At 42.2% G+C, this 25,438-nt stretch overlaps 1 protein-coding gene across 1 annotated transcript in view; it reads left to right on the top strand.

The window, feature by feature from the left end:
- The window catches only part of LARGE1 (LARGE xylosyl- and glucuronyltransferase 1), a 437,502-nt gene that overhangs the window by 230,708 nt on the left and 181,356 nt on the right, over window positions 1–25,438 (top strand). The window contains exon 4 of the mRNA XM_073567486.1: window positions 23,745–23,827. Within this exon, the coding sequence (XP_073423587.1) occupies window positions 23,745–23,827 (83 nt within the window). The remainder of the gene's footprint in view (window positions 1–23,744; window positions 23,828–25,438) is intronic.

Below are 25,438 nucleotides of genomic sequence, written 5' to 3'. Positions count from 1 at the left end.
AAATGGGAGGACTGGAGTGATCCGGTGTGTGAGCACTGGAGGGATATGGAGATAAGGAATAAACTGAGCACCTATTAAGGAACCACCCTGCTATTAACTGTAGGCCAAGGAGAGGAAAGCCACCAAAGCCAAGGAATTAACCAAATATCTAGTTAGGAGTCACCCTGCTGTTGACAGAGAGCCAAGGAGACGAAAGCACCAAAGCCAAGGAATTAACCGAATATCTAGTATGGAACCGCCCCACTATTGACAGAGAGCCAAGGAAGGAAAGCCGCCAAAGTCAAGGAATTAACTGAATATTTAGTAAGGGACCACCATGCTATTGACGGAGGGCCAGGGAGAGGAAAGCACCAAAGCCAAGGAATTAACCGAATATGTAGTAAGGGACCACCATGCTATTGACGGAGGGCCAGGGAGAAGAAAGCCACCAAAGCCAAGGAATTAACTGAATATCTAGTAAGGAATCAATGTTATGAATGGGAAACCGAGGAGGAAAAACAAGACAACAAGCTAAGACTCAGAAAACCAGAGAAGTTGGTAACTATGCAGATTGCAGATCCCTGATCTTAAGCGCACAGTCGTGGAGCGTTCCTACGTTGGTACTAGACGCCTCGTCACACCTGGAGAACTACATAAGCCTAAAGCAGGAAAAGAGGAAAACCAACTGCCCCAGAGCAGACCCCAAAGGAAAGACAGCCCTCCACAAGTATTGACGGTGAAAAGATGAAAATACAAACAAAGGCAGGAAAATAGGCTGAGCAAACGATGGGGCCCGGCTAACTAAAAAGGACAGAAAAGGAAAGACACTGTCTGCAATCTGCCAAAAACAACCTACAAAAATATTGTTCAACACTTCGAAAAGCAAAATTAACCCTATAGTCACTAGACTTCTAAACCTATATCAGCACTCTGAAATATTCTGAGACAGAGCAAAAAAGAGGCCAATCTAATAAGGGACAAAAAGCAGATTGGCAAATACTGATTAATAGGAGTGGAATTTCAGCATAGCCCCAGCAGGGGCAGGATGATTACACAACAAACTGAATTGACCAACAAGCGCAAGTTTGAACATTAGCAAAAAAACAAACTTAACTTGAGAAGACTGGAAGAGAGCTGAAGTCCAGGACCTGAGAAGCAGACTGAATCACCAGCACCCGGATAGGGCGTCGGCTGTCTTATATCCAGTCTGATACTCCAGAGATCCAATCGTTATCTTCCTCATCAGGTGGCAGATCACTACAACTTAAACCAACCGCACTACCTCCTGTCACAACCAGAGGGAGAACAGAAGGGGAACGCTCAACTGGTGAGCAGAAAATGAGTTCATGACAGTACCCCACCCTTGAGGAGGGGTCACCGAACCCTCATCCATGCCACCAGGCCGATCAGGATGGGCCCGGTGAAAAGCACGAACCAATTTATTGGCATGAATATCAGAGGCAGAGACCCAAGAATTCTCCTCCTGGCCATAACCCTTCCATTTGACCAAATACTGGAGTCTCCGTCTAACCAAACGAGAATCCAATATTTTCTCTACCTCATATTCCACATTGCCTTTAACCAATACAGGATCAGGAGGTGCCGCCACAGGAAATACTGGCTCAACAAACCTCTTCAACAGTGACTTGTGAAATACGTTATGGATTTTGAACGTAACTGGGAGAGCCAATTGAAAAGAAACAGGATTAAGAATCTCCAAAATCTTATAAGGTCCAATAAATCTTGGCTTAAATTTTGGAGATGCAACCTTCATAGGAATATTCTTAGACGACAGCCAAACCATATCACCCACTTTAAACCGGGGACCAATGGTCCCATGCCGGTTGGAAAAACGCTGGGCCTTTTCCTGAGAGAGTGACAACTTATCCACCACTTGGTCCCATTTCTGCTGCATTCTTACAACCACAGTGTCCACACCTGGACAGGACGAAGATTCCACTTGCCCTGAAGAGAATCGAGGATGAAACCCAAAATTACAGAAAAAGGGTGACATCAGAGTGGCAGAACTAGCTCTATTGTTCAGCGCAAATTCAGCCAAGGGCAAAAATGAGACCCAATCATCTTGATCAGCAGATATAAAACATCTTAAATAAGACTCCAGGGTCTGGTTTGTTCTCTCAGTCTGCCCATTGGTCTGGGGATGAAACGCGGAGGAGAAGGATTACTGAATTCCCAGATTGGAACAAAAGGCTTTCCAGAATCTGGAAACAAACTGGACCCCTCTATCGGACACAATGTTCTCAGGAATCCAGTGTAACCGAACCATCTGTTGTAAAAACAAGGGCACCAACTCAGCGGAAGATGGCAACTTTGGGAGTTGTACAAGATGGACCATCTTCGAAAATCTATCACAAATCACCCAGATAACAGTCATTCTCTGAGAGACAGGAAGATAAGAAATAAAATCCATTGAGATATGGGTCCATGGCCTCTTGGGCACCGGCAGGGGCATCAGCAACCCACTAGAATGAGAACAGGGTTTAGACCGAGAACAAGTCCCACAGGACTGTACAAAATTCCTGACATCACGAGATAAGGCAGGCCACCAAAACGACCGACTGACCAAATCTCTGGTACCAAAAATACCCTGATGACCAGCCAATGCGGAGCAATGGACTTCAGACATCACTCTCTTTCTCCACTGGTCAGGAACATACAATCTTCCCATAGGGCAACGCTCAGGTTTATCCTCCTGAAATTCCTCCAGGGCGCGTCTCAAATCGGGCGAAATGGCAGAGAGAACTACCTCCTCACCTAGGATAGTAGTAGGCTCGGTCACATTAAGAGACTCAGCAAAGAAACTCCTAGAAAGGGCGTCTGCCTTAACATTCTTAGTGCCTGGAAGAAAAGAGACCACAAAATTAAAACGCGTGAAAAACAAGGCCCATCTAGCCTCTCTAGGATTCAAGCGTTTGGCCGACTCCAGATAAATCAGATTCTTGTGATCGGTGAGGACCACAACTTGATGTCTAGCTCCCTCCAACCAATGTCTCCACTCCTCAAATGCCCATTTCATGGCCAACAATTCCCGATTCCCCACGTCATAGTTGCGTTCAGATGGGGAAAACTTTCGAGAAAAGAAGGCACAGGGATTCATCTTAGAAGTCACAAGGTCTTTTTGGGACAACACCGCTCCTGCACCAATCTCAGAAGCATCCACCTCCACTTGAAATGGAAGTGAGACATCAGGTTGCCGTAAAACTGGAGCTAAAGTAAATCTACGCTTAAGCTCCTGAAATGCTGAGACAGCCTCAGGAGACCAATTTAGCACATCAGCTCCCTTCTTGGTCAGATCAGTCAGTGGTTTGACAATACTAGAAAAATTACCTATAAATTTACGATAGAAATTAGAATAACCCAAAAACTTCTGGAGAGCCTTCAAAGAAGTAGGCTGAACCCAATCATAAATGGCCTGTACCTTGGCCGGGTCCATTTCAATAGCCGATGGAGACAAGATAAATCCCAAAAATGAAATCCTCTGTACACCAAAGAGGCACTTCGATCCCTTAACAAACAGGGTATTCTCTCTCAAAATCCGGAATACAGTCCGGACATGTTCCACATGGGAATCCCAGTCACTAGAAAAGATCAAAATATCATCCAGATAGATGATCAAAAACTTATCCACAAAGTCTCGGAAAATATCATTCATAAAGGATTGGAAGACAGAAGGGGCATTAGAGAGCCCAAAAGGCATCACCAGGTACTCAAAATGTCCCTCCGGAGTATTAAACGCCGTCTTCCATTCATCCCCGTGCTTGATGCGAATAAGATTATATGCCCCCCTGAGGTCAAGCTTAGTAAACCAGCAGGCACTCTTAACTCTGGAGAATAAATCAGACATCAGAGGTAACGGGTACTGATATTTAACCGTCATCTTGTTAAGGGAACGATAATCAATACACGGTCTTAATGAACCATCTTTCTTGGCCACAAAAAAAAAAACAGTGCCTAACTGTGACGAGGATGGTCTAATATGACCCTTCTCCATCGATTCCTGAATATAGGATCGCATAGCATCATGTTCGGGTACAGATAAGTTGAAAAGCCGACCCTTGGGAAATTTACACCCAGGCATCAACTCAATTGCACAGTCATAACTCCTATGAGGAGGCAAAGACGCAGACTTACTCTCACTAAAAACATCAGAGAAATCAGGAATATCATGAGACTGAGGAGAGGTGGAGAAAACAGGAGCGTCCCTAAGAACACACTGACAACCCCAACTCACCACAGAGACAGATTTCCAATCCAAAACTGGGTTATGAGTTTGCAACCAGGGGAACCCCAGAACAATAGTATCATGCAAATTATGCAGCACCAAAAATTTACAATTTTCTTGGTGGTCTGGGGCAACTCGCATTATCACCTGGGTCCAAAACTGAGGTTTATTCTCCGCCAAAGGAGTGGCATCAATACCCCTCAAAGGAATGGAGCATCTGCAGAGGCGTCATGGACAAACCACAACGTTTAGCAAAGTCCAAATCCATCAGATTCAGAGCTGCTACTGAATCCACAAAAGCCTTAGTGGAAAATGTGGACAAGGAGCAGATCAGAGTAATTGCCAAAAGGAACTTAGGTTGTATACTGCCTACAGCAAATGTATGTACAAACCGTTTCTCTCGTTTAGAGCAGACAGAAATAGTATGAGAGGCGTCTCCACAGAAAAAACACAGCTTATTACGCCTTCTAAACTCCCAACGTTGCGCCCTAGACAAAACTCTATCACATTGCATAGGTTCACACATTTGTTCAAAAGGTGGCAGCGCCTCCCGTGTAGTTTTACGTTCACGTAAACGCCGATCAACTTGAATGGCTAATGACATAGAGCCATCCAGACCAGAGGGAACAGGAAATCTCACCATAACATCTTTTACGGTCTCTGACAAACCTTTCCGAAAGAGAGCTGCCAATGCACTATCATTCCATGTAGTAAGGACCGCCCACTTTCAGAATTTTTGACAGTACAACTCTGCTGGATCCTGACCCTGGTTTAATGCCAACAGGGTTCTCTCAGCTTGATCAGTGGCATTAGGTTCATCATACAACAACCCCAAGGCCTTAAAAAATGCATCCACATTAGTCAGAATAGGATTTTCAGGTGTCAGAGAAAAAGCCCAATCTTGGGGATTGCCGCGCAGCAAGGAGATGACAATTTTAACCTGCTGCACAGAGCTCCCCGATGAGTTAGACTTCAAGGCAAGAAATAATTTACAATTATTCTTAAAATTCAGAAATTTAGACCGATCCCCAGAAAACACATCAGGAGTAGGAATCTTGGGTTCAGCAGCATGTGACTGAATAAGGTAGGTGGAAATTCCCTGTACTTCAGAAGCAAGCTGCTCCACACGATCAGACAGTTGCTTAATCTCCATTAGGAAAAAAAAAATCCTCCTACGGCCCCAGAAAAAAAAGGAAAAAATACATAAAAAAAAAAATTCTGACACTTTTTTTTTTCTCTAACAATTCTTTCCTGCTTTTGAGTACCCTAGAATCTGCAGTATGGCTGGTGATTCTGTTATGAATGGGAAACCGAGGAGGAAAAACAAGACAACAAGCTAAGTCTCAGAAAACCAGAGAAGTTGGTAACTATGCAGATTGCAGATCCCTGATCTTAACCGCACAACTAGCAGCAGTTGTGGAGCGTTCCTACGTTGGTACTAGATGCCTCGTCACAACTGGAGAACTACTTAAGCCTAAAGCAGGAAAAGAGGAAAACTAACTGCCCCAGAGCAGACCCCAAAGGAAAGACAGCCCCCCACATGTATTGACGGTGAAAAGATGAAAATACAAACAAAGGCAGGAAAATAGGCTGAGCAAACGATGGGGCCCGGCTAACTAAAAAGGACAGAAAAGGAAAGACACTGTCTGCAATCTGCCAAAAACAACTACAAAAATATTGTCCAACACTTCTGATAGCAAAATTAACCCTGAAGTCACTAGACTTCTATACCTATATCAGCACTCTGAAATATTCTGAGACAGAGCAAAAAAGAGGCCAATCTAATAAGGGACAAAAAGCAGATTGGCAAATACTGATTAATAGGAGTGGAATTTCAGCATAGCCCCAGCAGGGGCAGGCTGATTACACAACAAACTGAATTGACCAACAAGCGCAAGTGTGAACATTAGCATAAAAACAAACTTAACTTGAGAAGACTGGAAGAGAGCTGAAGTCCAGGACCTGAGAAGCAGACTGAATCACCAGCACCCGGATAGGGCGTCGGCTGTCTTATATCCAGTCTGATACTCCAGAGATCCAATCGTTATCTTCCTCATCAGGTGGCAGATCACTACCACTTAAACCAACCGCACTACTTGCTGTCACCACCAGAGGGAGAATGGAAGGGGAACTCTCAACTGGTGGAGCAGAAAATGAGTTCATGACAAATCACCCTGCTATTGACAGCCAAGGAGAGGAAAGCCACCAAAGCCAAGGAATTAACCGAATATCTAGTAAGGAACCACCCCGCTATTGACAGAGAGCCAAGGAAGGAAAGCCACCAAAGCCAAGGAATTAACTGAATATCTAGTAAGGAATCACCCTGCTATTGACAGCCAAGGAGAGGAAAGCCACCAAAGCCAAGAAATTAACCGAATATCTAGTAAGGAACCACCCTGCTATTGACAGAAAGCCAAGGAAAGAAAGCCATCAAAGCCAAGGAATTAACTGAATATCTAGTAAGGAACCACGCTGCTATTGACAGATAGCCAAGGAGAGGAAAACCACCACAGCCAAGGAATTAACTGAATACCCCGCTATTGACAGAAAGCCAAGGAAGGAAAGCCACCAAAGCCAAGGAATTAGCTGAATATCTAGTAAGGAACCACCTCACAATTGACAGAGAGCCAAGGAAGGAAAGCCACCAAAGCCAAGGAATTAACAGAATATCTAGTAAGGAATCACCCTGCTATTGACAGATAGCCAAGGAGAGGAAAGCCACCAAAGCCAAGGAATTAACCGAATATCTAGTAAGGAACCACCATGCTATTGACAGAGAGCCAAGGAAGGAAAGCCACCAAATCCAAGGAATGAACCGAATATCTAGTAAGGAATCACCATGCCATTGTCAGATAGCCCAGGAGAGGAAAACCACCACAGCCAACCAGATGCCATCTGTACAAACCACACTAATGTGAGTCTTACAGTTTTTGCATCGTTCAAGTTGTAAGATTCTACGTTTAGTTGTTGTGTCCATAAATTGTTGCCATGGGACATCTTCTTACCGCTCATGCCTCGCAGAATGTCCAAGACTATCTACAACTATTATTTGCTAGAGACGAAAAAAGCTTCATGTTGACTAAGATGCAAGGGCGATGGAGATAGAACTGGGCCAACTTGTCTTCTTCTTTAGCCTATTTACAATCTCAAAATATCCAGGATGCTTCTGAATCGAGGGACGCCCTCCTGGACAAATTTTAAGACCTTCTGAAAATCAGCAATTTTTGAAAGTTTACTTGCTCCTTACAGGGGTTTTCCCACAAATAAAGTTCATTTTAATTAGTAGATCTTGGAATTATAATAATTTCCACAATTGGATGTGTTTAAAAAAAATGTTCCTGTGCTGAGATAATCTTATAAATGTGCCCGTGCTGTGTAATGGCCGTGTCTGACCATGCAGGAACAAGGTCTGATCATACCACATCTCCTGCGCAGGGGAGAACAGAAAATAGTATATAGACAGTACAGCAGGGAGCATGGCTGATTTTTTCTTTGAGGTAGAACATTGCTTAAAAACAGTGAAATGTTTTGATCCCATGTAATGTCTGTATACTCTTTTACTTCCTCCCCTGCCAAGGAGATGTGGTATGATCAGACCATGTTCCTGCACGGTCAGACACGGCCATTACACAGTACAGCAGGGGAACATTTATAAGATTATCTCAGCGCAGGAACATTTTATTTAAACACATCCAATTTTATTCTGAAATCTATTGCTTAAAATATACTTTGTTCGTGGGAAAACCCCTTTAACTTTTCGAGAAGTTAGAAGACAAGACCTTTAGCGGATTGGACAATGGGCATGGTGTGGACAAAGAGTTGGCATGGAGGAGTGCCACACATAAAGATGGGGACCAGGAACAAAAATATTCAGTGGTGCGTACATTATTTATCTTCTCCTGGATAGCAACTTCCAATAGTTGACACATGTGGCTGTTATTTGCTACGAAAACCTCAACCATTGACTCTGTACGAGGGGCACATGTAAGCCGAGACCTGCCTATGCCGGTATGCCATTTTACTTTTCCCAACCCTTCAATCTCAGCAGATTTCAGAGCTCCACCAGATCTCTAGGTCATAAACTATACTCTTGTTTCCCACCGCGTCTCTTGCGCTGAAGCCGAATATTTGCATTTTACAAGCTCCGGGCTGCCATTGAAGTGGTAAATAGAAGGTTTGAGAACGGCATTAGCAAATTGAATCTGACAAAAGAACAAATAAAAGCTCTTATTTCCCCTTTACTTATTTTTCGGCCTACTCTTGAAAAAGTATTAATGGCTCTCTGAGAAGTTTTCACGTGACCTGTACTTTCCCTTCTCCTGTTAAATAATGAAACGCATAATCAATAAAGCAGTAAAACATTAATAAGCCGCTGGTTTCCCCGAGCCAGAGCACAAATCTCCACTTGCTGCATTAGTTGTGACGCCAGATGAAGACACTCGGGTGTCACTTCGACCTTCAATGCTGAAATAATCATTGCACCAGAACTACTACTAGAGCGGGCGAGTGTACGAAGCTGCGACCCTTCTTCGGAAAGTGTCTATCGAATGAATCTCAGATTTAGAGACATAGCTTCAAGATCCTGTGTCGTAACCCAAAAATTGTAATAGGGGCCTCCTGTCTACCAGGTGCCACGTTGGCGTCTTCTATTTAGTCCAATGTGGATGACCCTTCTCCAGAAAGTGACCATCGAATGCACCTCAGATTCAGAGTCATAGCTTCAAGTTCCTGAGTCATAACCCAAAATTTGTAATAGGGGCCTCCTGTCTTCCAGGTGCCAGGTTGGCATCTTCTTCTACATAGACCATCTTTTGCTCAGAGTTGACGACCCTTCTAAGGAAAATGTCCATCGAATGAACCTCAGATTCAGAGTCATAGCTTCAAGATTCTGTTTCGTAACTTAAAAATTGTAATAGGTGCCTCCGGTCTACCAGGTGCCACGTTGGCATCTTCTATGTAGTCCAATGTGGATGACCCTTCTCCAGAAAGTGGCCATCGAATGAACCTCAGATTCAGAGTCATAGCTTCAAGTTCCTGAGTTATAACCCAAAATTTGTAATAGGGGCCTCCTATCTACCAGGTGCCACGTTGGTGTCTTCTGCGTAGTCCATCTTATGCTCAATTGGGACAGTAAAACAATAAACCAGTCACAATATTTCAGTCTGTAGTCCTAATTCCCTTGATGCCTAATTAATGCTAGGTGATAATAAGTAATTAATTTATTTCACAGATATACATTTGTTGCAGCAATTGAATGGGCGTTCCCAGCGATATCACTCATACTCCCGAGGCCTAATTAATGTCGGGTAATAGGAAAATACCTTCTGTGCCGATAAACAGCTCAGCAGCTGATGAGCAAAAAATTATCACTGAAATTGCAAGGATACATGTATCTCGAAGGGATGGGCGGTCCCGGTAGTATTTCCTCTGCTATTCTGAGTCTCATTAATGTGGATTTATAGGAGGAAATCAATATGTTACAATAATTTAGCTCTAATTCTCAGACCAACAATTGGTCAACAATCAAAGGTCCAACATTTGTGAGCTGATCAATTACCTTGTGGTGAAGATGTTTGCTCCTTGCCCCTTGTTCTTTGCAAGCAGTAGTTCAGACACTCCCTTATTTTATACCTTAGGTTCAATATTCCTCTGGTGACCTGATCACAAAGTGCTGGAATTCCCCAGTGATCAGTTGTGATCTGCAAAGTAAACCTTAATGTAAGTTTTCATTTTAACCGCAGTGCCTCCACAGGAGAAATTAAGTATTACACAGTAACTATTATGATCAGTGGATTGCTTGTGTAATACAGGACACCTCAGGTCCTCCAGAGAGAGAGTCGTTCTTTGTATCTGCTCTGCTTTGTCTAGTAGATCAGGATTCTCAACCTAATCCAAAAATGTTTTTTTTTTCTAAACTCATTACGGTGCTTTGAAGGACCTTAACCTCCCAGAACATCTTAGAGACTACTACAAAAAAAGGAGACCGCCCAGACTACCAAGAAGTCAGTGACACAAAGAGCTTCAGGAAACTGCCGTCTTGGATGACACCAGACGGGGCCCCGACATTCAAATGTGAGTTCATGGTTGAGGAAATTGGACAAAGAAGAAGCGTGGAATGGGTACGGATGAATCGTGGTTTGGGAACAGAAAACATCGACACAGAAAAAATTTTGGCAGCGACCAAGCCCATCCCTGAAAGTTGGTGTAAATTTGATGACCCATAAAAGAGAATATCACTGTTTGATCAGTAAGACACTGACTCTTAAAGCCCCCCAATATACTGAAGCCTATCTATGGCCGAACCCATCGAAATCGACAAGCTCGACAGGCAGTCCAAGTAGTTTGGAGAAGTCAGATGATATCGGGAAAAATATGGATAATGCATGTTCGATTCAAGATTGCCTTTTGTTCTCGGCAAGATAAGCTACCACCAGAGGAATCCATGTAAGAGCGCCTGGCAGAACGGCTGCTCCTGTGTGTGGAGGAGCTGGGTGACATAGCTGCCGGCCAAACCAACGTTCGCCTCACAGGGGCTTCTTAAAAAACTCCAGAAGATTTCTGCAGCAATCTAGTGATACTACGTTGATTACACAGCCACAGTGCCAGACATACATATGTGACTGTTCCTAGTGCTGCAATTCAGTCCCTGGCACAGTTCAGTCCCTGGCATAGCCTAGCAGAATCATTAGTTATTCAAGGATTAAACATGGATGTTTCACTCAATGTTTAACTTACAGAAAATCCCTAAAAAGAACCCCCTTTAAAGCTCTTGACTAAAATTAGGGCAGAGCTGTGAGTAAAAAGTAACAGGTTTTCGTAAAACAGACATACAGTAAACCACCATTTACAGTGTGATTCCATCCATAACTTGCTGGCATGTGATGATGATGAGACGAGAGTAATCTTGATCTTGGCACCGTATACAGTACACCCTGGTGTTTGCACCTGAACGGTATGGCAGATGTGCTCCTGTATTTGTGGTAGAAAGTGGGGGGGGGTACATACTTTTTTTTGTAAATGTCACTGAGTTTATATGAAGCAGGCAGCTGCTGGGAAGGAAGCCATTTTGCATCAGGACCAGGACAGCACAGTTGGCATTCAGTAGTTTAGTGAATAAATTAAGGAATAGTTGAAGCTGTTGACAAAAATGCTTCACTGTACCCAAGGGCACATACATTCCGCCCTGCTCAATGGGTAGATGACCGAGGAGCATCGGCCCTAACGTTATCTCTTATAACAGTGGAGTATTCTGGAGAGTAACCGGATAGGCACATCTAACCCGTACTTTACAACTTTTCTAAAAAGTCCAGAGTTTGGTGCGATATACTGTATGTGAAGGTAGAAAATAGCTCGTGAACCCTCTTCAGAAGACCCCTGTTTTATAGTGTTCTGCAAAATGAATTTTATTGCATGCGTTATCCTCTGGGAGGCTGCAGTTCCTGTTAGTCAGGACTGACATGGTTAACTGTAGGGCCGGCCCATTGTTGGGGAGGTGTAAGAGGGTTAACTATAGGGCCGGCCCATAGTTGGGGAGGGGTAAGAGGCATGTGAGTGTTAGTTCCTCTTGAGTTAGGAGTTGTTTGTGAGACAGAGACAAGAAAGGACACCCTAGGGGGAAGGTGATCATCACTGGGAGAGTGTGTGAGAAGAAATCAGAGTAAAAGGGAGGAAGTTTGGCTTGAGATCTTCAGTGGCGGCAGTGTTCTTCTTTAAGCAGTCAAGGGGGTACCCACAGCAAGAGACTATCAGGAACGTCTCTAGGAGACTTTTGGGAACATCAAGTATTGCCCAGACCTGGAAGCTGCTGTCAAACAGACAGAATCAGCACGGCTGAGGCACGTCTAATAAGGTGGCACTCAGGTACCTTACGTTGTTCTTTGGAAGTGCACTTAGGGTGAAGGGGTCACAGCGAAACCCATTGACCCGTATAATCCTTTACTAGGAAGATGGAGATCCTCAGCTTAACCTGTAGTTCTACAGTAGCGTTCACTCTGTGTGCAATCGAAGTGTCACATGGCTGTCAGTATATACACTTTTCCTTTTCTGAAAGGTCACAGAGGCTGCAACACCATTAACAAGATGCACTATGCACTATGAACACTATGAAGAGCAAGGAGATTTCCAAACAACACCATGAAGACCAAGGAGATCCCTAACCAAACAATACCATGAAGACCAAGGAGATCTCCAAACAACACCATGAAGGCCAAGGAGATCACCAAACGCCACCATGAAGACCAAGGAGACCTCCAAATACCACCATGATGACCAAGCAGATCTACAAACACCACCATGAAGACCAAGGAGTTCACCAAACGCCACCATAAAGACCAAGGAGATCTTCAATCACCACCATGAAGACCAAGGAGATCTCTAAACATTACCATGAAGACCAAGAAGATCTCCAAACCACACCATGAAGACAAAGGAGCTCTCCAAACAACACCATGAAGACCAAGGAGATCACCAAACGCCACCATAAAGACAAAGGAGATCTTCAATCACCACCATGAAGACCAAGGAGATCTCCACAAATACCACCATGAAGACCAAGGAGATCTCTAAACATTACCATGAAGACCAAGAAGATCTCCAAACAACACCATGAAGACCAAGGAGATCTCCAAACAACACCATGAAGACTAAGGTGATATCCAAACAAGTCAGGGATGGGTTATAAAAAATATCCACTTATCTGATGATCCTCATAGCGCCATCAAATTCAAAATTCAAGAGGCTTCAGTAGTGCTTGGGATATTTGCCAACTCTTCTGGAAGTCTGGGAAGTATACCCTTCGTGTAGTACCCTCTAAGAGACTTGACAAGTATGAGCTACCTGTTTGACTTTGATCAAACTGCTTTGAGAATCTGTTAATATCTTCAAGACTCAAAATTAGCACTAACTTGCTTCCGACAAGATCTATAAAAACTCAGTTTACCGCTACTATGAGTTGGCTCAAAGTCAAGTAGCCACCAGACGAGACCCAGAGGGTTGGATGGAGGTGTACATGACACTGGCAGGGAGCGAGTGACGAAAGGACAGTTTGGGAATAAATTAAGAAAAAAGCAGGGGGGGGGAAGCTGGGGAAGTGACATATGCAGAGGAAGGGTCAGGACAACAAAAGGATGTGAGAAGGGCTATTCCCCCTCTTTGACCACGGACGTCCAGACAAGCGGTATCCTGAAATACTTGGCCCAAATAATCCCAAAAGGACACTCTATTAGCTTTTATGGAGTAAATGGAGTCCTGTATACGCCCACGTATATAGTAGTGTCATATAATGCTCCCATAATAGTGTCACACAGTATCCAAAGAGCAGCACTACTAAATAATACTGTTACCAAAGCTAAAGAAAATTATCCCATATGGTGCAACAACAGTACCATTCAGTATATTGTACCCTACAATACGGCTAGTGGTGATATACTATGACCATACAGAGACCACATGCTAGTGTCTTTTAGTCTACCACTATCAATAATACTAAGCAGTGCCAAAAAAAGAATGCCCCATGGTACTAGTGTCCAAAAATTATTTATTGTTTGAATAATACCGCAGTTTGTATTATGATATTTTCAACAATAGTGACAGCCAAATATTGCTTGGCTTGTAGAAACTTTAGTTTTTTTTAGGACCCAGGGTATATATACAGTTGTGTGAAAAATTATTTGCCCCCTTTCCTGATTTCATATTCTTTCCCATGTTTGTGACACTTACATGTTTCAGATCACCAAACAAATGTAAATATTAGACAAAGATAACTCAAGTAATCACAAAATGCAGGACTTTGACTAGGTGACTCCAAAGTCTTAATTTGGTTTTTCTTAAGCCATTTAGAGCTGGACTTGCTGGTGTGTTTTGAATCATTGTCGTGCTGCATAACCCAAGTGCGCTTCAGATTGAGGTCATGAACAGATGGACGGACATTCTTCTTCAGGATTTTTTGGTAGACAGCAGAATTGATGGTTCTATTTACCACAACTAGTATTCTAAGTCCCGTAGCAGCAAAACAGCCCCAAACCATCACTCTACCACCACCATATTTTACTGTTGGTATGATGTTCCTTTTCTGAAATGCTGTGTTACTTCTATGCCAGATGTAATGGGACATAGACCTTCCAAAAAGTTCAACTCCACAGAGTATTCTCCCAAAAGTCTTGGGGATCATCAAGATGTTTTCTGTCAAAACTGAGACAAGCCTTTATGTTCTTATTGCTTAGCAGTGGTTTTTGTCTTGGAACTCTGCCACGCAAGCCTTTTTTGACTGAGACAAGTGAGGCCTGCAGTTCTTTGGATGTTGTTGTGGGGTCTTTTGTGACTTCTTGGATGAGTCGTCGCTATGTTCTTAGGGTAATTTTGGTCGGCCGGTCATTCCTGGGAAGGTTTACTACTGTTCCGTGTCTTCGTCATTTGTGTATAATTACTCTCACTGTTGTTCGATGGAGTCCCAAAGCTTGAGAAATTGCTTTATAACCTTTTCCAGACTTATAGATGTCAGTTACTTTGTTTCCCATTTGTTACAGAATTTCTTTGGATCGCCGTATGATGTCTAGCTTTTGAGGATATTTTGGTCTACTTCACCTTGTCAGGCAGGTCCTATTTAACTGCTTTCTTGGTTGAGAACAGGTGTGGCAGTAATCAGGCCTGGGTGTGACTGGGGAATTTGAACTCAGCTTCATGCTTTAGAGGAGAGGGGCACTCTCTTTTTCACCCAGGATCCTGTAGGTTTGGATTTCTTTTTCCCTTATTAATAAAGACCTTCATTTAAAAATTGAATTTTGTGGTTACTTGTGTTATCTTTCTATAGTATTTACATTTGTTTAGTGATCTGAAACATTTAAGCGAGACAAACATGCAAATGAATAGAAAATCAAGAAGGGGGCAAACATTTTTTTCACACAACTGTATAATTTTTTTTATGCCTCTTTAGCAGCCAGGGGGTTAACATTCGTTCTTGCTGCGTTGAATATTGTCATGTGGAGCCCCCTCCCCCATTACATTTATAACACCCTCGTCGTTTCACTTTTATTTTCACCCATAATCATTATGTAAATGGAGTAATTCACATTCGCTTTTCGTTTAGAGCATTATGGGCACGTGAAAAACATTTCATCCTCCGAAAGAACGCCGGCGTAGGGTAATAACGACTTAGCGCCATAATTGTATTATACCTCAATTAAAATGGTTTGAGCAAAGCTGTCTCAAGTGGGCGACCAAACAGCTGCAGAACTCCTCCATACCGCCATCATTACCCCCGTAAAGTACGACTGCTACCAACCCAGCCGAGGAGCAACCGAAAGAGAGGAAAGCGGGTTAGGAAAGACGATTTCCGAAATATACAAACATCACAATATATAAGATCTTGTACTTAAACTCACACAACCCACCATCAGATACACAGTATCATAAGATCACATGTAAATGGCCTGCAACACATCCGCTATACAAATACTAGATTGTGCAGTACAGTACCGCATAGAAACAGCATACAGCAACGTATGTGTAGTACTGTAGTTATTTCCTTGTACATAGGGGCAGTATTATAGTAGTTATATTCTTGTTCATAGGGGGCAGTATTATAGTAGTTATATTCTTGTATATAGGAGCAGTATTATAGTAGTTATATTCTTGTACATAGGGGCAGTATTATAGTAGTTATATTCTTGTACATAGGGGGCAGTATTATAGTAGTTATATTCTTGTACATAGGGGGCAGTATTATAGTAGTTATATTTTTGTACATAGGAGCAGTATTATAGTAGTTATATACTTGTACATAGGGGCAGTATTATAGTAGTTATATTCTTGTACATAGGGGGCAGTATTATAGTAGTTATATTCTTGTACATAGGGGGCAGTATTATAGTAGTTATATTCTTGTACATAGGGGGCAGTATTATAGTAGTTATATACTTGTACATAGGGGCAGTATTATAGTAGTTATATTCTTGTACATAGGAGCAGTATTATAGTAGTTATATTCCTGTACATAGGAGCAGTGTTATAGTAGTTATATTCTTGTACATAGGGGCATTATTATAGTAGTTATATTCTTGTACATAGGGGGCAGTATTATAGTAGTTATATTCTTGTACATAGGGGGCAGTATTATAGTAGTTATATTCTTGTACATAGGAGCAGTATTATAGTAGTTATATACTTGTACATAGGGGCAGTATTATAGTAGTTATATTCTTGTACATAGGGGGCAGTATTATAGTAGTTATATTCTTGTACATAGGGGGCAGTATTATAGTAGTTATATTCTTGTACATAGGGGGCAGTATTATAGTAGTTATATACTTGTACATAGGGGCAGTATTATAGTAGTTATATTCTTGTACATAGGAGCAGTATTATAGTAGTTATATTCTTGTACATAGGGGGCAGTATTATAGTAGTTATATACTTGTACATAGGGGCAGTATTATAGTAGTTCTATTCTTGTACATAGGGGGCAGTATTATAGTAGTTATATTCTTGTACATAGGGGCAGTATTATAGTAGTTATATTCTTGTACATAGGAGCAGTATTATAAGTATTATAGTAGTTATATTCTTGTACATAGGGGGCAGTATTATAGTAGTTATATTCTTGTACATAGGAGCAGTATTATAGTAAAGTAAAAAAAGTGTAGTCAGCTTACCCGTCTGCAAAGCAATCCCCAAGCCTGCCAACGCCCAGCACGGACTGTGGTGAGCATCCACATGAATTAGGAGCAAGAGGAAGAAAAAAAAATTGATCCAGCTGGAGACGGAGGTGGCTGCAATTAACAAAGCTTTATTGGACAACTTAAAAATGTGTTGGTTCTAAAAAATTTCTTATAGCAAACACCATGCACACCAGTGAGGAGGATCAACGCGTTTCAACTAAAAAATAGTCTTAGTCATGATCTCGCCTCCGTCTCCAGCTGGATCAATTTTTTTTTCTTCCTCTTGCTCCAGTATTATAGTAGTTATATTCTTGTACATAGGGGGCAGTATTATAGTAGTTATATTCTTGTACATAGGGGCAGTATTATAGTAGTTATATTCTTGTACATAGGAGCAGTATTATAGTAGTTATATTCTTGTACATAGGGCCAGTATTATAGTAGTTATATTCTTGTACATAGGGGCAGTATTATAGTAGTTATATTCTTGTACATAGGGGGCAGTATTATAGTAGTTATATTCTTGTACATAGGGGCAGTATTATAGTAGTTATACTCTTGTACATAGGGGCAGTATTATAGTAGTTATATTCTTGTACATAGGGGGCAGTATTATAGTAGTTATATTCTTGTACATAGGGGCAGTATTATAGTAGTTATACTCTTGTACATAGGAGCAGTATTATAGTAGTTATATTCTTGTACATAGGAGCAGTATTATAGTAGTTATATTCCTGTACATAGGAGCAGTGTTATAGTAGTTATATTCTTGTACATAGGGGGCAGTATTATAGTAGATATACTCTTGTACATAGGGGGCAGTATTATAGTAGTTATATTCTTGTACATAGGGGACAGTATTATAGTAGTTATATTCTTGTACATAGGAGCAGTATTATAGTAGTTATATTCTTGTACATAGGGCCAGTATTATAGTAGTTATATTCTTGTACATAGGGGCAGTATTATAGTAGTTATATTCTTGTACATAAGGGGCAGTATTATAGTAGTTATATTCTTGTACATAGGGGACAGTATTATAGTAGTTATATTCTTGTACATAGGGAGCAGTATTATAGTAGTTATAGTCTTGTACATAGGGGGCAGTATTATAGTAGTTATATTCCTGTACATAGGAGCAGTGTTATAGTAGTTATATTCTTGTACATAGGGGGCAGTATTATAGTAGTTATATTGTATATAGGAGCAGTATTATTGTAGTTATATTCCTGTACATAGGGGCAGTATTATAGTAGTTATACTCTTGTACATGGGGGCAGTATTATAGTAGTTATATTCCTGTACATAGGGGCAGTATTATAGTAGTTATACTCTTGTACATAGGGGCAGTATTATAGTAGTTATATTCTTGTACATAGGAGCAGTATTATAGTAGCTATATTCTTGTACATAGGGGCAGTATTATAGTAGCTATATTCTTGTACATAGGAGCAGTATTATAGTAGCTATATTCTTGTACATAGGGGCAGTATTATAGTAGTTATATTCTTGTACATAGGGGTAGTATTGTAGTAGTTATATTCTTGTACATAGGGGTAGTATTATAGTAGCTATATTCTTGTACATAGGGGCAGTATTATAGTAGCTATATTCTTGTACATAGGGGCAGTATTATAGTAGTTATATTCTTGTACATAGGGGGCAGTATTATAGTAGTTATATTCTTGTACATAGGAGCAGTATTATAGTAGCTATATTCTTGTACATAGGGGCAGTATTATAGTAGTTATATTCTTGTACATAGGAGCAGTATTATTGTAGTTATATTCTTGTACATGGGGTAGTATTATAGTAGTTATATTCTTGTACATAGGAGCAGTATTATAGTAGCTATATTCTTGTACATAGGGGCAGTATTATAGTAGTTATATTCTTGTACATAGGAGCAGTATTATAGTAGTTATATTCTTGTACATGGGGTAGTATTATAGTAGTTATATTCTTGTACATAGGGGTAGTATTATAGTAGCTATATTCTTGTACATAGGGGCAGTATTATAGTAGCTATATTCTTGTACATAGGGGCAGTATTATAGTAGTTATATTCTTGTACATAGGGGGCAGTATTATAGTAGTTATATTCTTGTACATAGGAGCAGTATTATAGTAGCTATATTCTTGTACATAGGGGCAGTATTATAGTAGTTATATTCTTGTACATAGGAGCAGTATTATAGTAGTTATATTCTTGTACATAGGGGTAGTATTGTAGTAGTCGGTACTGTCATTGTTGGAGGAATATGTGAGCAGTTGTCTCTGTCGATAGTGAGGAGCAGGGCAGGTAAACTAGGCATTTGTGTTGGGCCCCTACAATGCCAGGGGCTCCCAGCCAGTGATGTACTGCATGCTACACTGTCGCTCTGGGGCCTGTGAGTCAGGGCCGCCCCCCGCATCACACATTCATCATATATGCCGATACAGTTGAAATCAATGATGGAGAAGAGCGTGTCAGCTGACGCTCTCTCTACCTTTATTCCACCTCTGTGTCTGATGTCTGCCGCAAGGGGCGAGAAGATGTCACATAATTGCGTGCCATGCTGTGCTAGGCAATCGAGGTTCTGAGTAGACATGCTGCAGAAACTGGAGCAGCAGGAGAAAGAGGAGTATAGAGTATGTTTTTTTCTCTTTTTTTATTTATATAAGTCAGTGAGCGTGTGGTGGCCATAATACTGGAGAACTATGAGATGTGCATTATGCTATATGTACTCTATGGGGGGCTGCATTATACTCTATATGGGGAGCTTGATTATTCTCTATAGGGGAGCTTCATTATACTCTATGGGGGACTGCATTATACATATGAGGAGGGTCTACATTATACTCTATGGGGAGGGGCTGCATTATACTATATGGTGGAGGCATTGCATGAGGAGCTGCATTATCCTCTATGGGGGTGGGGCTGCATTATGCTCTATAGTGGTGGGGCTGCATTATACTCTGGTGGCTTGGGGCTGCATTATACTCTGTGGGGTTGGGGCTATATTATACGCAATTGGGGGAGGGTCTGAATTTTACTCTGAGAGGTTGCATTATACTGTATGGGGGGGTGCATTATACTGTATGGAGGGTTGCATTAATCTCTATATGGGGAGCTGGATTATTATCTCTGGGGGAGCTGCATTATACTCTATGAGGGGCTGCATTATACTCTATGGGGAGGTGCTGCATTATACTCTATGGGGTCTGCATTATACTCTATGGGGGACTGCATTATTCTATATGGGAGGCTTCATTGTACTATATGGGGGGGCTGCTGAGTAGACGCGCTGCAGAGACTAGAGCAGCAACGGAACAAGGATATTGAGTATGCTTTTTTTTTCTTTTAAATCAATGAATACATGGTGTCCATAATACTGGAGGACTATGACATGTGCATTATACTATATGTACTCTATGGGGGGGCTACATTATAGTCTATATGGGGAGCTGGATTATTCTGTATGGGGGAGCTGCATTATACTCTATGGGGGCTGCAGTATACTCTGGGGGGCTGTATTAATCTATATGGGAGGCTGTATTATACTCTAGGGGGCTGCATTATACTCTATGGGGTGGGGCTGCATTATACTCTGTGGGCAGGGGCTGCATTATACTATATGGTGGAGGCATTGTACTCTATGGGGGCTGCATTATATTCTATAGGGGGTGGGGCAACATTATACTTTATGGTGGGGCTGCTTTATAATGCATGGGGTTGGGGCTGCATTATACGCTATAGGAGGTGGGTCTGCATTATACTTTATGGTGGGGTGGGGCTGCTTTATAATGTATGGTATTGGGGCTGCATTATATGCTATTGGTGGTGGGGCTACATTATATTCTATGGGGGGCTTCATTATACTCTATAGGGGGCTGCTTTATACTCTACATGGCGAGCTGGATTATTATCTCTGGTGGAGCTACATTATACTCTATGGGGGGGCTACATTATACCCTATGGGGGGCTACATTATACCCTATGGAGTTATTACATTATGCTCTATGGAGGGCTGCATTATACTATATCGGGGGGCTCCCAGGGCTGCATTATACTTTATGGAGGCAGCTGCATTATCCTGTATGTACTGTATGGGGAGTGCGTTATACTATGTGGAGGACAATGGGGTGCATTATACCAAACTAGCATTATGCTGCCTAGTCATAGAGTCATTGGATTGTTTATCCCAGAAAAGAAATAATTGCTGTCAGCAGCACATCGCCCGGAGAAAACTGCAGATGTGCTGCTGATACTGTATGGGGTAGATTGATGTACTCGTGATCGTTCTGTCCGCTTTAAAGCGTCCGGGAAACATCGATTTCAGTAATGAACTCAGCGCCTGTAAATACAGCGGGAATGTTCCTGTGTGACGGTGCCATATGCCAGCATTTAGGGCCCCACTCAGTCAGAGATGTGTACATTGGTGTCAGATTGTATATCACACCTGGCAGCTGATACGATATTCAGATCATGTTGCTTTCTTTATTCTCCTATGTATATACTTTTGTCAGTCATTTTGACGTGTTGGTTGCTATGGTAACCTAGTATTTTTTTTTTGTATGAAGTGTAAATAACTAAGTACCCCCCCCCCCCCCCCGGTGACCTTGATAAAGACGTTATTACGCTGTAGTGTTGAGGCGGGACCTGGCGCCCGTGTCCCAGTAATGGGGTTCAGCCGAATTTCTTTGCCTCCCAGATCCCAATTATGGCTCGGAGCGTAGATGTGAATTTCCCAGAAACAGACGGTTTTTGTCACGCCGGGCTTGTGAACCTTCAGGCGCTTCCTGCGACGGCCGCGCCACGTTCTCTGTGTCTTTCCATGGCTGATTAGCTGCAGCTGCGCCTCTGGAGGGATTTTAGGCCGTCATTTAGTGGAATGGAATTGTCTGGATCGCAAATGTGATTCCGTCCGTGATTTGCAGCCACAGTCACCGTCACCCCTGCGACTGCCCCCCGGGGACAGGACGGGCCCCTGTCATTAGGGGAATTTCTGGGTGTAAAACATATGCGCTCTATTACGGCCTCCCGCCGGCTATTTAACAATGAAATCAATAAAAAAAAAAAAATTATAGATCGGTTGTGTGATTATTTTTTTTTTTCATTCAGCAGAATATTTCTCCGCCAAAGCAGAAAGCTGCGGAACAAACGGAAATTCCATATCATCAAACTAAAATCTCTCTATATACTGTATATAAATATATAATTCCATATCATCAAACTAAAATCTCTATATATACTGTATATAAGTATATAATTCCATATCGTCAAGCTACAAAAAAAAATTATATATATATCTATATAATGCCATTATTGCTAAAATTTGTTGTGGAGTCCGTTGCGAATGTCAGATGAATTTTTCAATATGCGATAAATCCCTTTAGTCTTGGAAGATAAATCATAATTTAATGGATTTTCTGAGATTTTAGCTTCGACTGGGGTCAGGGACCGCTCTTTAAATCAAGGCTAGGTTGATCCCCCCCCCCTTGAAAATGTCTAGCAATTAAAGTCACGTCTTATAATAGAGGGGTTTAATATTATTTGGTAGATCTTTTCAATATTAGAGCTATTCTCGGGTGACCACACATTTAGCTGAAGCCATATTTGTTGTGTGGTCACCACTAGGGGGAGCTCACTGAATACTATTTTATTAGTGATTGAATTAATGCACAGTGTACAGGGAGCTCCCCCTAGTGGTGACTGCAGACAGGATGTTATCATGTATCTCTGTATACAGGGAGCTCCCCCTAGTGGTGGCTGCAGACAGGATCTTATCATGTTTCTCTGTATACAGGGAGCTCCCCATAGTGGTGACTGCAGACAGGAGCTTATCATGTATCTCTGTATACAGGGAGCTCCCCCTAGTGGTGGCTGCAGACAGGATCCTATCACGTATCTCTGTATACAGGGAGCTCCCCCTAGTGGTGACTGCAGACAGGATCTTATCATGTATCTGTATACAGGGAGCTCCCCCTAGTGGTGACTGCAGACAGGATCTTATGTATACAGGGAGCTCCCCCTAGTGGTGACTGCAGACAGGATATTATCATGTATCTCTGTATACAGGGAGCTCCCCTAGTGGTGGCTGCAGACATGATCTTCTCATGTATCTCTGTATACAGGGAGCTCCCCCTAGTGGTGACTGCAGACAGGATGTTATCATGTATCTCTGTATACAGGGAGCTCCCCCTAGTGGTGACTGCAGACAGGATTTTATCATGTATCTCTGTATACAGGGAGCTCCCCCTAGTGATGACTGCAGACAGGATCTTCTCATGAATCTCTGTATACAGGGAGCTCCCCCTAGTGGTGACTGCAGACTGGATGTTATCATGTATCTCTGTATACAGGGAGCTCCCCCTAGTGGTGACTGCAGACAGGATCTTATCATATATCTCTGTATACAGGGAGCTCCCCCTAGTGGTGGCTGCAGGGTTGATCTTATAATATATCTCTGTATACAGGGAGCTCCCCCTAGTGGTGGCTGCAGGGTTGATCTTATAATATATCTCTGTATACAGGGAGCTCCCCCTAGTGGAGGCTGCAGACAAGATCTTATTGTGTATCTGTGTATACAGGGAGCTCCCCTTAGTGGTGGCTGCAGACAGGATCTTATTGTGTATCTGTGTATACAGGGAGCTCCCCTAGTGGTGGCTGCAGACAGGATCTTATCATGTATCTGTGTATACAGGGAGCTCCCCCTAGTGGTGGCTGCAGACAGGATCTTATCATGTATCTGTGTATACAGGGAGCTCCCCCTAGTGGTGGCTGCAGACAGATACAATTTTATTACTTCACTCTTTGTTTATGTAGCTTTGTATCAGAAAAATGGTCGTTCTATGTACTGAGTGACAAGATGTCTCTTATTTTGCAGACCATCCATGTTGCCATAGTGTGTGCGGGGTACAACGCCAGCCGTGATGTGGTCACACTAGTCAAGTCCGTCTTGTTCCACAGGTAAAGCTGTTGTCTGTCTTGTCAGGAGTGCTGGTGTTGTACATGTAGTCGTGCGTCTCATCATCTCTTGTGTCTCTCCGCCCCTCTTTTTCCATCACTCTCGGTGTAGCTGTCTCTTTCTACCACTCTCTCCTTTCCTCTCCTTTACATAGAATTATTTACTATTTCTCAGTCGCTTTCTTTTCTCTCCCCATCAGTCTTGTATTATCCTTTCTACTTCTCTCTTCTTCCCTCTGGATCTCCCTCACAGTCCTGCACTCTCGTTTTTTCCTCACCTGTCTCTTCCCATCACGCTCTATTCTTGTCTTTTCTCTTTCTCTCTCCTTCCTTCTTACATATCGCCCTCCTCCTCTATCTCCACGTACCTCCTATATCGCTTTCTCTAGATGATTCCCTCCTTCACTTTTTGCACCGCTCTCCTCCGCTCTCCACATAGCGCTCTCCGTCTCTCTCACTCCATCACTTGCTTACATCGCGTTTTCCTTACTTTTCTGTCCTTCGCTTTGCTTTCTTCTCCATCTATCCTTCTCTCTATCTCTTTGTCGCTCAGTCATCACTCTTTTCTTCCTGCTCCTCTGCATCATTCTCTCAATTATTCTTTTCATCACTCTCTTTTTCTTTTCTCTCTATATTGCTCTCTCGATCGCTCTCTATAGATCACTTTTCTTGTTCTCTCCATCTTTTTATTGCTCTCTATACTTCTCTCCATCACTCTTTTCTTCCTGCTCCTCTGCATCACTCTCTCAATTATTCTCTTCATCACTGTCTTTTTTTCCATCTCACTCTGTTTCTCTCTATATTGCTCTCTCGATCGCTCTCTATAGATCACTTTTCTTGTTCTCTCCATCTTTTTATTGCTCTCTATACTTTTCTCCATCTCTCTTTATTTCGCTATCTCCATCTTTCTTCCCACTTCTCCCTCTAATGACCTTTCTCTCGCACTCACCTCCTCTCTATTGTTTTCTCGTTTGTCTCTCTATCACTCTCCATAATTTTTTTTTCTTTTGCTCTCTCATTCTCTCTCTTCTTTCCATCACTTTCTTTCCTTCTCTCCGTTGCTCTTTCCATTGCCTTTTCTATTGATCGCGCCATCACTTTATCTATCGCTCTCCATCGTTCTCTCCATGATTCTCTTCAATGCCTGTCATCACTCTTTCTATCTTGCTCACCTTCCCTTCTCTTTGTCTTAATTTCTAAGTTTTCTTTCTTTTTTTTAATCACTGACGGATTCTCAGTTGACTCATTCAGTACCTAGCAGTAGACGGAGCGACGCAGAAGCGATAGAAGGCAAATGCTTGAAAATTTTTTATGAAACCATGTTGCAAAAATGATTTTTATTCCCAATTGTATGCTTTTAAGCCATAATGTCTCCTCTAGAAGAAAAAAAGCCCTGTACCTAGAATTGGCGTCACCAGAGAGACAGGATTCTTCCTTCCGGGGGAGAGCTAATTTGCCTCCGTTTATATGGACAATGGATCTGAGCTCCTTCTTCTCTCGTGCGGTTCCTGCTTCCTTGGATTTTCGATACCGTCGCTCTTTTTTATGGCAGCGGGTTCTTTAATACAAATTTGCAATAAATATGTTAAAGCTCGGAAGACCCAATCATGACAC

This window comes from Dendrobates tinctorius, unplaced genomic scaffold (assembly GCF_039654945.1).
Source record: "Dendrobates tinctorius isolate UK_male_01 unplaced genomic scaffold, ASM3965494v1 ptg000020l, whole genome shotgun sequence".
Classification (NCBI taxonomy): Eukaryota; Metazoa; Chordata; class Amphibia; order Anura; family Dendrobatidae; genus Dendrobates; species Dendrobates tinctorius.
This window is presented reverse-complemented; position numbering and strand designations above follow the sequence as displayed.